The following is a 17,349-nucleotide window of genomic DNA, read 5'->3' as shown; positions in this document are numbered from 1 at the left end:
GCAGTGTAGAAACAAGCATCGGGTTCGCAATGTTAGTCTATGAGAGATCTCGGGATCTCTTCAGCGCTGCAGGCAGGCAAGGGGGGGGTTCCTCGGGGAAACCTCCACTTGGGCAAGGGAGAGGGACTCCTGGGGGTCACTTCTCCAGTGAAAGTCCGGTCCTTCAGGTCCTGGGGGCTGCGGGTGCAGGGTCTCTCCCAGGTGTCGGGACTTAGGATTCAAAGAGTCGCGGTCAGGGGAAGCCTCGGGATTCCCTCTGCAGGCGGCGCTGTGGGGGCTCAGGGGGGACAGGTTTTGGTACTCACAGTCTTAGAGTAGTCCTGGGGTCCCTCCTGAGGTGTTGGATCTCCACCAGCCGAGTCGGGGTCGCCGGGTGCAGTGTTGCAAGTCTCACGCTTCTTGCGGGGAGCTTGCAGGGTTCTTTCAAAGCTGCTGGAAACAAAGTTGCAGCCTTTCTTGGAGCAGGTCCGCTGTCCTCGGGAGTTTCTTGTCTTTTCGAAGCAGGGGCAGTCCTCAGAGGATGTCGAGGTCGCTGGTCCCTTTGGAAGGCGTCGCTGGAGCAGGATCTTTGGAAGGCAGGAGACAGGCCGGTGAGTTTCTGGAGCCAAGGCAGTTGTCGTCTTCTGGTCTTCCTCTGCAGGGGTTTTCAGCTAGGCAGTCCTTCTTCTTGTAGTTGCAGGAATCTAATTTTCTAGGGTTCAGGGCAGCCCTTAAATACTAAATTTAAGGGCGTGTTTAGGTCTGGGGGGTTAGTAGCCAATGGCTACTAGCCCTGAGGGGGGTACACCCTCTTTGTGCCTCCTCCCAAGGGGAGGGGGTCACAATCCTAACCCTATTGGGGGAATCCTCCATCTGCAAGATGGAGGATTTCTAAAAGTCAGTCACCTCAGCTCAGGACACCTTAGGGGCTGTCCTGACTGGCCAGTGACTCCTCCTTGTTGCTTTCTTTGTTCCCTCCAGCCTTGCCGCCAAAAGTGGGGGCCGTGGCCGGAGGGGGCGGGCAACTCCACTAAGCTGGAGTGCCCTGCTGGGCTGTGACAAAGGGGTGAGCCTTTGAGGCTCACCGCCAGGTGTTACAGCTCCTGCCTGGGGGAGGTGTTAGCATCTCCACCCAGTGCAGGCTTTGTTACTGGCCTCAGAGTGACAAAGGCACTCTCCCCATGGGGCCAGCAACATGTCTCTAGTGTGGCAGGCTGCTGGAACCAGTCAGCCTACACAGATAGTTGGTTAAGTTTCAGGGGGCACCTCTAAGGTGCCCTCTGTGGTGTATTTTACAATAAAATGTACACTGGCATCAGTGTGCATTTATTGTGCTGAGAAGTTTGATACCAAACTTCCCAGTTTTCAGTGTAGCCATTATGGTGCTGTGGAGTTCGTGTAAAACAGACTCCCAGACCATATACTCTTATGGCTACCCTGCACTTACAATGTCTAAGGTTTTGCTTAGACACTGTAGGGGCACAGTGCTCATGCACTGGTACCCTCACCTATGGTATAGTGCACCCTGCCTTAGGGCTGTAAGGCCTGCTAGAGGGGTGTCTTACCTATACTGCATAGGCAGTGAGAGGCTGGCATGGCACCCTGAGGGGAGTGCCATGTCGACTTACTCATTTTGTTCTCACTAGCACACACAGGCTTGTAAGCAGTGTGTCTGGGCTGAGTGAGGGGTCTCTAGGGTGGCATAATACATGCTGCAGCCCTTAGAGACCTTCCCTGGCATCAGGGCCCTTGGTACCAGAGGTACCAGTTACAAGGGACTTATCTGGATGCCAGGGTGTGCCAATTGTGGGATACAATGGTACATTTTAGGTGAAGGAACACTGGTGCTGGGGCCTGGTTAGCAGGGTCCCAGCACACTTCTCAGTCAAGTCAGCATCAGTATCAGGCAAAAAGTGGGGGGTAACTGCAACAGGGAGCCATTTCTTTATACAAGCCCCCCCCAGCCCACAGGCCAGGAGACTCAGCCAACGCTGGAAGAGTCTTCCTAGTCTGTCAGGCGAGGAAGAGTAGAGGAAATGGCTGGTTTGTTGCAGGGCCTACTCTGCCTTACATCCTCCTGTTCAGGTCATTCCCTCTGGGGAACTGACCCACTTCCACAGTGATAGGACCTAGTCTGAACTGCCTCTTGTCTGTGCTTTTTATGTCTTTACCCATTCTCTCTATTTTGAGGTCAGAGGTATCCACCTCTGCTAATCTTATCTTAGCCAGGGTCACCCCTAGCTTACCCAAAGAGGTTACCCAGAGCTGGAGTAACCCCACCATGACCAACAGGGTCAGGGGGCCTAACTTGCTATTTGGCATGGGGTCAGACCACCATGCTAAGGATAGTGCAGCCATAAAGGCTAACACCCAGCAGAGGCCACTGACAGCTGTCAGTGCCCAGAACCACACCTTTAGCTCTTCACCTAAAAGGGAAGGGGCTAAGTTACAGGCTTCTTTGGGTTCAGGTTGCCTGTCTGCTGTATTAGAGTGGGGGGTTACCACATCTTGTAGTAAACACCCTTCTTCCACTCTTTCTTCTGTTAGCTGAGGAGCCACCCACTCAGGTTTAACAGTTGCCTGACTAGCCAGGACTTCTTGTGGGTCAGGTTGGACTTTATCAGAGCCACTTTTGGAGTTCTCCCCTACTGGAGCAGAATCTCCTTGGCTTGCTGGAACCTTGGCTAAAGGTTGTCCACCTTTCCTACTCTGTTTCCTTTTCTTTTTCTTCTGGGGCCTACTTGCATTTACTGCAGAGGCAGGCACTCCAGAATCCTTGGGAGAGGACTGGCCCTGGACCAGTTCTTCTCTTAGGCTCTGACTAACCTCTGGGTAGTCATTTCCAAGGAGACAATCAAGGGGGAGGTCTGTACTGACTACTACCCTTCTCCAGCTAAGAGTGCCACCCACTTCTATGGGCACTAAAGCCACAGGCCTCTTAGTGACCCTGTCTAGGCTAACTCTTACCCTGGCAGTCTCACCTGGGATGTACTGGTTTGAGAGCACCAGCCTGTCATGCACAATAGTGTGACTGGCACAAGTGTCTCTCAGGGCAGTGGTTGGGATTCCATTCACCAGTAGGTGGTGGAAGTGTCTACTTCCCTCTGGAATCTCCAACTCACCTGTTGGGCCCTGTTTCCAGTTGAAGGCTATGAAGACCTCCTCATCTGAGGAGTCATCTCCCATGGCTACACTGGTTACCCCTGGAATTTTGTTCTGGGGTTTGTTTTTGGGACAAGAAGTGTCCTTGGTGTGGTGCCCAGACTGTTTACAGTTGTGGCACCATGCCTTAGTGGCATCCCAGTTCTTACCCTGGTACCCACCTTTGTTTTGGGTTGTGTCTTGGGGCCCACCCACCTGTTCTGGTTTTTGGGGGCCTACAGAGGACTCTTTTTCTTTGTTTCTAGTGTCACCCACTTTCTCCTGGGGAGTTTTTGCAACCCCTTTCTTTTGGTCACCCCCAGTGGAAGTTTTGGTTACCCTAGTCTTGACCCAGTGGTCTGCCTTCTTTCCCAATTCTTGGGGAGAAATTGGACCTAGGTCTACCAGATACTGATGCAACTTTTCATTGAAGCAGTTACTTAAAATGTGTTCTTTCATAAACAAATTATAAAGCCCAACATAGTCACACACTTCATTTCCAGTTAACCAACCATCTAGTGTTTTTACTGAGTAGTCTACAAAATCAACCCAGGTCTGGCTCGAGGATTTTTGAGCCCCCCTGAATCTAATTCTATACTCCTCAGTGGAGAATCCAAAGCCCTCAATCAGGGTACCCTTCATGAGGTCATAAGATTCTGCATCTTTTCCAGAGAGTGTGAGGAGTCTATCCCTACACTTTCCAGTGAACATTTCCCAAAGGAGAGCACCCCAGTGAGATCTGTTTACTTTTCTGGTTACACAAGCCCTCTCAAAAGCTGTGAACCATTTGGTGATGTCATCACCATCTTCATATTTTGTTACAATCCCTTTGGGGATTTTTAGGATGTCAGGAGAATCTCTGACCCTATTTAAGTTGCTGCCACCATCGATGGGACCTAGGCCCATCTCTTTTCTTTCCCTTTCTATGGCTAGGAGCTGCTTTTCCAAAGCCAATCTTTTGGCCATCCTGGCTAACTGGATGTCCTCTTCACTGGAGTTATCCTCAGTGATTTCAGAGGTGTTGGTCTCTCCTGTGAGGGAACCAGCATCTCTGACTATTATTTTTGGAGTCAGGGTTTGAGGGACCCTGTTCTCCCTAGATAGGACTGGTAGGGGGGAATTTTCCTCCAAGTCACTATCCTCTTCCTCTGAGTTGCCACCCTCAGAGGGGTTGGCCTTTTCAAACTCTGCCAAAAGCTCCTGGAGCTGTATTTTGGTAGGTTTGGGGCCCATTGTTATTTTCTTTATTTTACAGAGTGACCTTAGCTCCCTCATCTTAAGATGGAGGTAAGGTGTGGTGTCGAGTTCCACCACAGTCACATCTGTGCTAGACATTTTGTTTCTAAAAGTTGGAATACTTTTTAAGAATCTACAACTGGTTCTAGAATCTAATTCAAACTTTTACAAACTTTTAAACTCTAAAAGAAATGCTAAACAGGATCTAACACAAGGCCCTAGCAGGACTTTTAAGAATTTAGAAAACTTTTCAAATTGCAAAAATCAATTTCTAATGACAATTTTGAAATTTGTCGTGTGATCAGGTATTGGCTGAGTAGTCCAGCAAATGCAAAGTCTTGTATCCCACCGCTGCCACCAATGTAGGAAGTTGGCTCTGTATGTGCTATTTCAAAGTAAGGAATAGCATGCACAGAGTCCAAGGGTTCCCCTTAGAGGTAAAATAGTGGTAAAAATAGATAATACTAATGCTCTATTTTGTGGTAGTGTGGTCGAGCAGTAGGCTTATCCAAGGAGTAGTGTTAAGCATTTGTTGTACATACACATAGACAATAAATGAGGTACACACACTCAGAGACAAATCCAGCCAATAGGTTTTGTATAGAAAAATATCTTTTCTTAGTTTATTTTAAGAACCACAGGTTCAAATTTAACATGTAATATCTTGTTTGAAAGGTATTGCAGGTAAGTACATTAGGAACTTTGAATCATTTCAATTGCATGTATACTTTTCAAGTTATTGACAAATAGCTACTTTAAAAGTGGACACTTAGTGCAATTTTCACAGTTCCTGGGGGAGGTAAGTTTTTGTTAGTTTTACCAGGTAAGTAAGACACTTACAGGGTTCAGTTCTTGGTCCAAGGTAGCCCACCGTTGGGGGTTCAGAGCAACCCCAAAGTCACCACACCAGCAGCTCAGGGCCGGTCAGGTGTAGAGTTCAAAGTGGTGCCCAAAACACATAGGCTAGAATGGAGAGAAGGGGGTGCCCCGGTTCCGGTCTGCTTGCAGGTAAGTACCCGCGTCTTCGGAGGGCAGACCAGGGGGGTTTTGTAGGGCAACGGGGGGGTCACAAGCCCACACAGAAATTTCACCCTCAGCGGCGCGGGGGCGGCCGGGTGCAGTGTAGAAACAAGCGTCGGGTTCGCAATGTTAGTCTATGAGAGATCTCGGGATCTCTTCAGCGCTGCAGGCAGGCAAGGGGGGGGTTCCTCGGGGAAACCTCCACTTGGGCAAGGGAGAGGGACTCCTGGGGGTCACTTCTCCAGTGAAAGTCCGGTCCTTCAGGTCCTGGGGGCTGCGGGTGCAGGGTCTCTCCCAGGTGTCGGGACTTAGGATTCAAAGAGTCGCGGTCAGGGGAAGCCTCGGGATTCCCTCTGCAGGCGGCGCTGTGGGGGCTCAGGGGGGACAGGTTTTGGTACTCACAGTCTTAGAGTAGTCCTGGGGTCCCTCCTGAGGTGTTGGATCTCCACCAGCCGAGTCGGGGTCACCGGGTGCAGTGTTGCAAGTCTCACGCTTCTTGCGGGGAGCTTGCAGGGTTCTTTCAAAGCTGCTGGAAACAAAGTTGCAGCCTTTCTTGGAGCAGGTCCGCTGTCCTCGGGAGTTTCTTGTCTTTTCGAAGCAGGGGCAGTCCTCAGAGGATGTCGAGGTCGCTGGTCCCTTTGGAAGGCGTCGCTGGAGCAGGATCTTTGGAAGGCAGGAGACAGGCCGGTGAGTTTCTGGAGCCAAGGCAGTTGTCGTCTTCTGGTCTTCCTCTGCAGGGGTTTTCAGCTAGGCAGTCCTTCTTCTTGTAGTTGCAGGAATCTAATTTTCTAGGGTTCAGGGCAGCCCTTAAATACTAAATTTAAGGGCGTGTTTAGGTCTGGGGGGTTAGTAGCCAATGGCTACTAGCCCTGAGGGTGGGTACACCCTCTTTGTGCCTCCTCCCAAGGGGAGGGGGTCACAATCCTAACCCTATTGGGGGAATCCTCCATCTGCAAGATGGAGGATTTCTAAAAGTCAGTCACCTCAGCTCAGGACACCTTAGGGGCTGTCCTGACTGGCCAGTGACTCCTCCTTGTTGCTTTCTTTGTTCCCTCCAGCCTTGCCGCCAAAAGTGGGGGCCGTGGCCGGAGGGGGCGGGCAACTCCACTAAGCTGGAGTGCCCTGCTGGGCTGTGACAAAGGGGTGAGCCTTTGAGGCTCACCGCCAGGTGTTACAGCTCCTGCCTGGGGGAGGTGTTAGCATCTCCACCCAGTGCAGGCTTTGTTACTGGCCTCAGAGTGACAAAGGCACTCTCCCCATGGGGCCAGCAACATGTCTCTAGTGTGGCAGGCTGCTGGAACCAGTCAGCCTACACAGATAGTTGGTTAAGTTTCAGGGGGCACCTCTAAGGTGCCCTCTGTGGTGTATTTTACAATAAAATGTACACTGGCATCAGTGTGCATTTATTGTGCTGAGAAGTTTGATACCAAACTTCCCAGTTTTCAGTGTAGCCATTATGGTGCTGTGGAGTTCGTGTAAAACAGACTCCCAGACCATATACTCTTATGGCTACCCTGCACTTACAATGTCTAAGGTTTTGCTTAGACACTGTAGGGGCACAGTGCTCATGCACTGGTACCCTCACCTATGGTATAGTGCACCCTGCCTTAGGGCTGTAAGGCCTGCTAGAGGGGTGTCTTACCTATACTGCATAGGCAGTGAGAGGCTGGCATGGCACCCTGAGGGGAGTGCCATGTCGACTTACTCATTTTGTTCTCACTAGCACACACAGGCTTGTAAGCAGTGTGTCTGGGCTGAGTGAGGGGTCTCTAGGGTGGCATAATACATGCTGCAGCCCTTAGAGACCTTCCCTGGCATCAGGGCCCTTGGTACCAGAGGTACCAGTTACAAGGGACTTATCTGGATGCCAGGGTGTGCCAATTGTGGGATACAATGGTACATTTTAGGTGAAGGAACACTGGTGCTGGGGCCTGGTTAGCAGGGTCCCAGCACACTTCTCAGTCAAGTCAGCATCAGTATCAGGCAAAAAGTGGGGGGTAACTGCAACAGGGAGCCATTTCTTTACACCAAGAATATGAAAATTCTAAATAACCGTGTCGGGACAGTCCAACCACCGTCTTACCGCCTGGAACAATGATCACCAATGAAGGATTAGGGCAGAAGACTGGAAGATCCAAATAGGCTGCCGAGACAGGAGCTTAGGAAGAACCTGCTGCTCTGCACCTGGACCTCTGAATAGTGAGCACTGGGAGTTGGGCTGGCTCTCTTTTATAGAGTCTTGGCCCAGCCCAGAACCTCGCCCAGGCATGTTGCAGGGAAAGTCTCTGGAAGGCCCTGGAAAGGGGCCACACCCTAACACACTCTGAAAACCTGCAGCAATACATTGCAAAGAAACAGTATTTGTAAGCATATTAAAAATAAGTTTTCAGGATTGAACTCTGCAATGCAAAAGGTTAAACCACAACATATCAGCACAATGCATAAATTACTTTGTTTTGAGAGTGCTGGGTTTTTGCATTTTTGTCACCAATAGAGCGCGTACTGCTCTGGTGTTGACAGGTAGACAACATGTTATCATAGCTTCTAAGACAATGATTGAGTTTAGAAGCTCTTTAAAGTTTACTCATTGTTTTTGTTGCTATAACCCTCTATGTGCCAGAAAGAGTCCGAGTCTGAAAGGGCTACTGAGAGAACAGGTTGAGAGGTTGGCAAGAGAGGTGCAATCCATTTAGACCTTCTTGAACGCTTTGCTGATAACTTTGTTGACTTTTGTGGTGAAAGTTATTTCAGGAAAGAGAGAACCCCAAAATGTCTGATCAAGCTCAATAGTCTTAGAAGAACACACATCTGAGGTGTACTGTTGACAATCTATTGGAAAGTACCATGCCACATCAAATGTACATCAGTGGATGGCTGAGCGAGAGAGACCAAGAGGCGAAGACCGACCCTAGAGGTCCCCAGTGGTTACTTTGGTGACACTTGAATCTAACTGACTTATATTTATCTCATGGGTACATGAGTTCTGAACCACTCAGTTGATGTATAAGATAGTCAAAAAAGATCCTAACCACACTGCATTGTAGATTCATCTATACCAAGTGAGCTTTTGAGAGGAGAGAGAAGTATTTTTTGACATGCTTTGTCAAAGGCTGCCAACAGATGAGATGTTTCAAGTCACAGTTGTAGCTCTTATCTCAAATGGAGACACCCAAAGGCAAGCCCTAATTGTTTGCCATACAGCAGGAAATGCTGGCTGCATGGGGATAAGAATTCCATGTGGCTGTACAACTGACAGAAAATGTGCAGATTCTGAAATGTGTAAATGTGGTCTTAATAGTCTTAATTCAACGACCTTAGGGCCACAAAATTTCAGTTTGGCAGCACGCTGTGCAACGGCTTTGATAGTAAAAGCCTCATAGGTAAGGCAAACAACAGTCAGTGTCACTTGTGCCAGCATAGGCAGCCAATGTAGTAATAATACACGTGGAATTATGGTTATAATTCCTGGAGCTTGACACCAGTGTGGCGACCAAATGAAGCACATCCTTAGAAGTAGAGTGAATTTAGGAAGACCAGCAGAGACTGAATCCCTGGAATCCATGTGGGCAGCAGTCAAGGCTTAGTCTTGATCTCACTGAAGTAGCACATTGTTACAGAGTCAACCAAATGTGAAGAAAAGTATCCAGACCTTTAACCAAAATGAGAGCCCAGTCAGTCATACAAGACTTGATAGATCATTTGAAAGAGTGTTATTATATGCCTGCTCGTTCTCTAATTTTAGAATGTATTTGGCCTTGTGATGCTGAAATGTAAATAGTGGTTTCTGCGTCATTACTCATTCGGTGAATTTCTCAACCACTCTTATTCGCAGTTTCAGCAGGAAGTATGTGGATTTGTCCAAAGCTGCTACTGAATTTCACACCCGCTGTCCATACATTTTCAAGAGGGATGAAGGCAGTTTTAAGCAATTGTTAGATATACTTCAAAAGCTATACCTCCTAATAAAATACTTGACTCTTTATAACTCCTGAACTTGTCACTTAATTGCAAGCTTAGAACACTTGACCAACAATGATTATCACATTGTGTTTCTTCCAGTTTCCTTTCGTGAATACGTCCTGTATTTTGTTTTTTTAAAGTACAAATCTTCTATCACCATTGTGTTATGTTTGATAATGCTTAATTTGCCAACAGGTGGGAATCGCTAACCTAGTTTTTTTTGCTTCTTTTTAGGAGGATGATTTTGTTGCTCGGGATGATTTTGATGATGCGGATCAGCTGAGGATAGGGAATGACGGGATTTTCATGTTGACATTCTTCAGTAAGTATGTCCTATAGGATGTAACTTGTGCCAGGGTTTTGGGCAGCAGTTTCTCTGCATGTTTAAACTTTTCTGGCAGTGGAATTCTGCATCATGAATATTTTCTGGATTCACATGCTGTGCATTATTCTGCCATCTGGTGGTTGTGTCTGGATTTTTTTTCTTTATTGTTCATTTTATTAATGTGGCCTTCCTAATTCACTATTTGGTGGTACGCTTGTCAGTTCATGATGTCAGACATACGCCCTAGAAGCCTAAAGACATGGCCTGCATTGTCAGTTCCCTTTTCCCATCTTTGTGTCCAGAAGCAGAAGACAGCTCTCCAGGTGTGCTGAGGAAATATTTTTTGGTAAAATTGTTAGATTAGCACACACAAATATTGGAAAACCTCTACAAAAACATCAAAATGTGAAAAGACACAGAGGACAACCAATAGCCAAAGAGGATCACTGAAAGAAATAGGTGTGCCTTATGAATTGTTGATCAAGGAGTCAAAGGGTATGCAACTGGGGTGGAGGGGGTGGGGGGTGGGTGTGAGGGGGGGGTCAGGAATCGTTGCAGCAGATGGATAACACACCCTTAAGATTTTCACTAAAAGGCAATTAGTGTTTCCAACCTCTGCTTGCCTAAAGACCACAGTGCCAAAGGCTGCAATGCCATTACCACATTCCAACATAAAACCTCCGAATCAGAGAAAGACAGAGGTTGGCACCCTACACTACACTACAGTCACAGGAAAAAAAGATCAAGCTTAGCTTAGATCTCACATTGTCGAGTGACTGTAGTGCAAAACAGGGATGTAGCTTGGAGGGAGACCAAGTCGAGCCAGAAAGGAAAGAGCAACTAAACAAGGCGCTACAAGCTGAAAGAATGAGGGCACAAGAGGCAAGTTTAGGCAACACCACAAATACACAGTGCACCAAAGTCTAAACATTCAGACTTTGGGACCCAAAGACGCTCTTGATGGTGAAACGATTGCCTTCTGAAGTCAGGTGGCAACACAAAGAATCTCATGAGTCTCCCGTTAAAAGAACACCACTGGAGGATGCCCCACCGACACAAAGAGAAGGAAGACTGGAAGGAGGTTATGTAAGAGGCAGGAACCCCAATCAGGAGACTGGAACCAGCCCTTGTTAGCGTACACAGAGTGCTCTAGGTCAAAAGGAAAAAGACTCCTGAGGCCAAAATGGCAGCGATTCGCCAAAAGAGGAACGTAGATGCATTTTTAAAGGAGTTTCAAATCCGCTCGAAGCAGATATGGGAGAACATTGTTGAGAAAGATCAACTGGAACTGCTTCCACAGACTACACCTAAATCCCAAGAACAGGAGCAGGAAGTCTTCATAGAGAAGGATGAGCTGTACGAGACTGGTGTTTTCTGACCTGGAGAGCACAGAGGGAGAATGGCTAGATCTTGACATAGATTCACCTGAAGAGGGCGTGGAATCCTATCCTTCAAGACATTTGTCAACTACATGATAATAAAGCAAGTTGCTGACATGTACGGGGTACAACTGGAGAAATAACAGTCACAGACGTTTTTTTCTCCTGGAAGCTCTGATACCATTTCCAAAGAAGTGCCATGCATTCTAGATCAAGGAACGGAAGCATTCAGGAAATAGCAGTCTCCAGGCCTGTGACTCTAATAGTGGGGAAGCAGTATAAATAGTGCTCCAAAGACCCGCTCTATATCAAGGGGATTGCAGTGGCAGAAATATTAAGCATGGCAACTGCCCAGAAAATAGCTAATGTCCTATTGTCATCTGGACCTCCACTGGAAAAGCGAAAGGTGGAGATGATGGGGCGAAAGGTGGAGAGAAGAGCAGCTGTTTAATGGAGAATTGCAAGCTCTAAAGAAATCTTAATATGCCCATCAACAGTTGGAGAAACTCTGAAATTAGTGGATTGATGGAACTAATGACATATCTCCCTAAACAATACAAAAAGGGAGATTCATTGTAGAAGAAACCAAGACTATTGTAAATACCTGTGTTTAGTCTGCATTTGATGCCGCTGACATGGCAAGTAGGCAATTATGCATCAGTACTGTTGTCAGGCGGCATATTTGGCTGTGCATCTCAGGCATGAAACATAAGGTGCAGGCAAATATAAATAATCCATTTACAGTGGAGTACCTGTTTATAACAATAGTTGGTGGGTCCCTACAACAACTAAATGAGAGCAACAAAACCACAAAGGCCATGGTAATTCTGCTGTTCCAAGCAGCATAGGATGGGGAGCTAGCCCAATAAGACAACCACTGGAAAGAGAAGGCTTTGAAGCATCAACACCGCAGATTTCACACCAGCAAGTAGAAGAACAACCACCACCACAGTGGCAATTCTAAACAACACCAAGGCACTTAGGGCCAGATGTATGATTCTGGCCCATTGCGATTTTTAAGAAATCGCAATTACCGACTCGCAAAGGGCCTTGTATCACATTTGCGATTCGGTAATTGCGATTTCTTAAAAATCGCAAATTAAATTACCGAATCGCAAATTGCGATACTGGCCCATAGCTGCAAATTTTTTGCATTTCCTAAATTGCGATTTCTAAACCAGAAATCGCAATTTGGGAAATGCAAAAGGTCAGGGTGCTGGGGACCTAAGGCCCCCTCTCCTGCACCCCAATTTTCTTTTTTACCATGTAAAGTACACACATGCCAAAAGGGCATGTGTGCTTTCCAGATTAAATTTAAAAATGCAGTTTTACTGCATTTTTTAATTTTGCACCAGGTTACCACCTGGTTGCAGACAATGGTATTTTGCATGTGCAAAATACCATTCTGCGAAAAATCGCAATTTTTTCGATTTTTCATTTTGTGGTCTGCGAATGCCTTTGATGCATTGCAGACCACGATTTTGCACTTGCAAACGGCCGTTTCGCCGTTTGCGAGTGCAAAATATTTTGATACATCTGGCCCTTATTTTTTTATTTTTTGCAGAGCCAGGGGAAAGGGACAGCCTTCGAGTGACGGCCTCTTCAAGTAAACGACATGTACACAGGACAGCCCCTTCATATAACACAAGGGGTGGCAGAATAGAAGTGTTCCTTAAAGAATGGAGGTCCATCACCTCAGACAAATGGATAATGAACATTGTTGAACACAGTTATTGTATCTGACTCCTACAAAATCCTCTATGTCAAACCCAAAAAACAGGTACACTGGAAGTACTTCAACACTAGCACAGGAAGTAGAGGAATTCCCGCAAAAACTATCAAGATAAAATATACCAAAAATGGATCAACCAGAGAATCTACTCTGTGTATTTTCTGAAAATCCGTCTAAACTTTGACACCAATTCTGGATCTCAGGTTTTTTTAGCCAGTTTATTAAGACACAAAGGTTCAAAATGACTTCACTCAAGAGGTCATACCCTGGCTGTGGAAACCAGACCATTTAGTGACTGCAGACCTCAAGGATGCCCACCTGTAGGTGCCAATGAGCAGGAAGCACAAAGCATTATTTTCCTTAAGTGTTAATCAAGTATACTACCAATTCAAAATACTTCCCTTTGGGATAGAGTCAGCACCCAAGGTGTTTACAAAATGTTTTGCAGAAGTGGTAGCATATTGCAGACAGCAGTATACCCATGCCTAGATGATTGGCTATTAAAAGCAATCTTGTTCAAACAGTTCCCACACTTCCTGCCAAATGTCGTATCACATTTCCATATGAACAAAACATTCAATTACCGGATTTCTTCCAGCAAACAAAGACCCAAGCAGAAAGAGTTCAGCTTATGCTAGTAGTCCGTAGAGCAGCCATTTACTACTTAAGCAAAACTAAGTAATTCTGAAAAGTGAAACTTTTTTTATCTTATGCACATGCCTATTACCAGGCCGGGAATACCAAATATCTTTAAATGGCAGTAAAACTGCAAATGCCCAGCAACCACATTTGTTTAGTAGCACTTCCATGTAATTTGAAACAACCTCAACTTCAGGCAATGACATGGATGTGCTGAGCTCTCTTGTTCCAATAGTGGCCACCATGGCTGCGATTTCATAGAATATTCTTCAAAAGTATTAGGTTGCTCGTAAATTCACATGCTTGAATTAGAATTGCAAGCAGTATATTATAGATAAGGGAAGCAGAAAGCAGGCACACTTTTGCCCCCCCCCAAAAAAAAAAAAAAGCGTTGCCTAGAACTGCGTGAGCTACTGAAGAGTTGAGTGCTGCATCCAGATCCAGGTAGTAAAACTCAGTGAAAATATGTCTGATTTTCAACATGGTTGAACAACATATAGCCAGCATAGCTATTTGTATAGTACAGCTGTTGTTATTGTTGTTGCCATGTTTCTCAAGAAATGTGCCCGCATACTGCCTTGGAGTGGCAAACGCTTAGCTTTACAGAGCCAGAAGGTGATGCAGGCTAATAGCCAACATGCAGTGCCCCGTTTGCATTAGGGACGGCCCCTGCCTGAGTCAAACAAGACAAATAGCTGGTATAAAGCTTGTCTTAAGTTTTTTACATTTGAAACTTGATGCACCTGTGTACATCCATATCCTAACCCATACGTATAGTTTCAATTGAGATTTTTTTGTGCTCTTTGGTCTGCAGTGTCAATACAGGTTCTAATACAAGTGCCAGCGTCATTGTAAATGATACTGATGTAGTGGTTCCCTTTCCCATTAATGAAAGCCTTGCTTTGTCTTCACCTCTGTGGTTTTTCCTTTTATCATTGTTTGCTTTTACATCATCTTGCCCAGTACTAGGGTGTTATGTCCTCCATGTCTCATAGTATTGTTGTACTGTGCAAATAAGATTGTTTCTCTTACTGGCAGCCAATCTATATAGGTTTTTAGATCTGGGTTATTGATAAGAAAATATCTAGTGTAGCCTTTGGGTCCACCCTTTTCAACCATGAAACACTGGTAGTCTTCGATCACCTCTTCCAGCCAGTGGCCTAAGAATCCCATCTAAGCTCAGGCTGGTGGAGTATTCATTTTATCTGTAACGACTGGCTCAGCCTGGTGGAGTATCATCTTGCCTAACGCTATGTGCAGTCTGCAGTATCCTTCCACTTGGGATTGTTTTGAACTGTACAGGGGACTACTTTATAATTGTAAACCTCTCTGTCCCCTCCTGCTGGCTCACTCCCTTGTTTTTGTTCTCATCTTCTAGCACTGGATGCATTATCACCCATGCTTTGCCAGTAGTTGTTTAAAGTGGATTCCTCAACATAGTCTTTGTACAGACCAACAGAGCTAGCTAATCCTTTTTCAGCATTTTTCAGTATCAAAGAATGTGCACAGCATCTGTTCATGGGCTCGATTACAGTCCAAGAGATGGTGCTGTGTGTCCTAGTTCCGGTCTCTGTATGAATTGTTGAGAATTTACACTGAAACATTGAGGAACTGTTAATTTTATCAGCGGTTGCCCAGGCCTCCTTCTAATTCACTGGACTGGATCTCCATGGCTAAAATGATATACTTCATTCTTTTTGAATGAACAGGTTCAACGAAAATAACCTCATTCAAGACTTTTCCATCTAAGATACTTTCTGAGCACTTCTCTTTACATCTCCAAGATTTTAAATCTAAATAATTGTAGGCAACGTTTGTTTCATGAATAACTGCCCCTCCAGTGAAAGCTACAAGTTCATCGATGATGTGGACCTGGTCTCTGGGCTCACCTCTCTCAAACACCCTTCCTTCATAAATGGTGACCCAATAGAACTGATGATCAACTGTTGCTTACCTGTCTTTCAGTAGCTTATGCTGTCTGAAAACGTCCTTGTCAATGAAGCAAACATCCTCAATGTTTTTGTTAATGCAGATTTATTCAAATGGAATAAGCCTTTGCTCATGGGGAAGCCTAGGTGAACAGTGAAACCATCACCTACAAAACGTGTCCTATCTGCTAGCGGTCCATAATTTCCTTAAAGTGGATCTACAGCTTCTCCTTCAAATCATGGGAGTGGAGGAAAAAAATAATGTGGACCTCATGTAAGAAGACAGTGCTTTAAGCTCCAACCATTTAGCCATTCACTTTGTTATCCTAGGGTGACTATGAGGATTGTAAGAAGGATGATGAAGGGACTAAGAACACCCATATATTCAAGATGCCTATCCTGAGTTGGTAATGGCTATCATTTGCTACAGCCAGACATTGGAGTTCATCTAAACATCCCTCAAAATCCACACAAGAAAGAATTTTCCAACCCCTTCAAGGTGTTGGAGTAGGGAAGTCTGAGCTAGATAATAAAAGAAGACGTGCCTATGAACCAGAGAGAGGGATGGTTCTGTTCAGAGTACTAGGTAAAGAAGAAATATGCAGGATGGAGAGAGATCTTGCGTTTTCTCTATCCAAAGTCACTGAGAAACTGTCCCTCCCCATGGTAACCCTGCAGTATCTCCTTGCATTCTTAAGTAGGAAGAGTACCTAATATCATCGACCTTCATGACCATTCCTTTGTGGCTCAATTCTCCAAGGTATCACAAATGGCCACTATTTATCATATCCATTGGCTCAACAAAAGGTGCTTCCATTTGGGCAAAAATGTGCACCCAGAACTTCAGGTAGCAGATGAGGCCTATTTCAAATGACAGCAAAATCACATTTTCCCACATTTGAACAACCAGATCCTGAAAGCAGAATCCTGCACAGAAGCAGTAGCCCGCCCTGGTGCAACTTTGAACCTGGTCCACAAAATAGACTTGTGTCTGAATAATAAGAACAGTTTTTGCTTACGAAACGAACTCTTTTTTTCTTTTTGGCTGATGGAGCAGCTAATAATCAAAAACCTGGAGCAAGGAAGGTGACGTTATTGGCCGCAACAAAAACATTTGCGGCTACATACAACTGCACCATTAGATTGTGCACGTCTCAAACAGTGTTTGTTTCCTTTACATTTCCTTTGTTACATGCTGATGTATATGCATAAAGAGCCGACTACAATGGAGCAAAGTAGACACTAATTCACTTTGAAGAAATCCAGCGAAATACTCTTTTGTATGTTTCCGTTTTGTAACAACTTAGCACAGTTTTTTTCCTGGATCCTCCATTTGATTAAATGCACATGTAAACATGTTATTTCGCTTATTAAAAAGTGGTCTGTTTCAGGCTCTGACCTTTTTCTACCAGGTAGTGGATAAGCAGTCTTTTAGCGAAAGCCTGCAGCATGTATTATATCATACCTTTTATGAAGCACAACTTGCTCAGTGCAGCCCAGAAAGTATTCCAAAGTGAGATAGACTGTGCCATAGACCCTTTGCAGATAAGGAAAGCCTCTTTCCATTGTGTTGTCTTACCCGTTGTTGACTGCTTAGTAATTAGAATAAAGCATGTGAATCTATAAAAGATCAGTGCTTGAGAAGAAGTTACATAATCTGCAACTACACTTGTTTGATGCTGGTGCCTTTAATAGGTTAACATGCTATACACCCTTCTTCCCTGAAGCCTCATCTGCCTATTCTTACACTCTAGTGCGTAGAAATCTGGGATACATGGCCTTTGAGGGAATTGGAATTCAACGCACATTCATCCTATTAACTGAACTATGTACATTAACAATTAAGTGAATGTACTGCGAAATAGACATGAATGTATTAAAATGCATGCATAGTATTATAGCATGTGTATGGTACTTACTATCCCTATGTGTGTGTTGAATATTGCTTAATGCTATTTCTAATGCTAATGGTGGCTCCCAGCATGACGATGAGGAATGCTTCAAGCCTGT

At 45.4% G+C, this 17,349-nt stretch overlaps 1 protein-coding gene across 1 annotated transcript in view; it reads left to right on the top strand.

The window, feature by feature from the left end:
• Positions 1-17,349, top strand: part of NDFIP1 (Nedd4 family interacting protein 1) — a 274,091-nt gene that overhangs the window by 159,729 nt on the left and 97,013 nt on the right. Inside the window, exon 4 of the mRNA XM_069244703.1 lies at positions 9,571-9,658. Coding sequence (XP_069100804.1) covers positions 9,571-9,658 — 88 coding nt within the window. The remainder of the gene's footprint in view (positions 1-9,570; positions 9,659-17,349) is intronic.

The sequence above is a fragment of the Pleurodeles waltl genome, chromosome 7 (assembly GCF_031143425.1).
Source record: "Pleurodeles waltl isolate 20211129_DDA chromosome 7, aPleWal1.hap1.20221129, whole genome shotgun sequence".
In the NCBI taxonomy this organism is placed as follows: domain Eukaryota; kingdom Metazoa; phylum Chordata; class Amphibia; order Caudata; family Salamandridae; genus Pleurodeles; species Pleurodeles waltl.
Note: the sequence above shows the minus strand (reverse complement) of the source record. Positions and strands in the feature narration are given on the sequence as shown.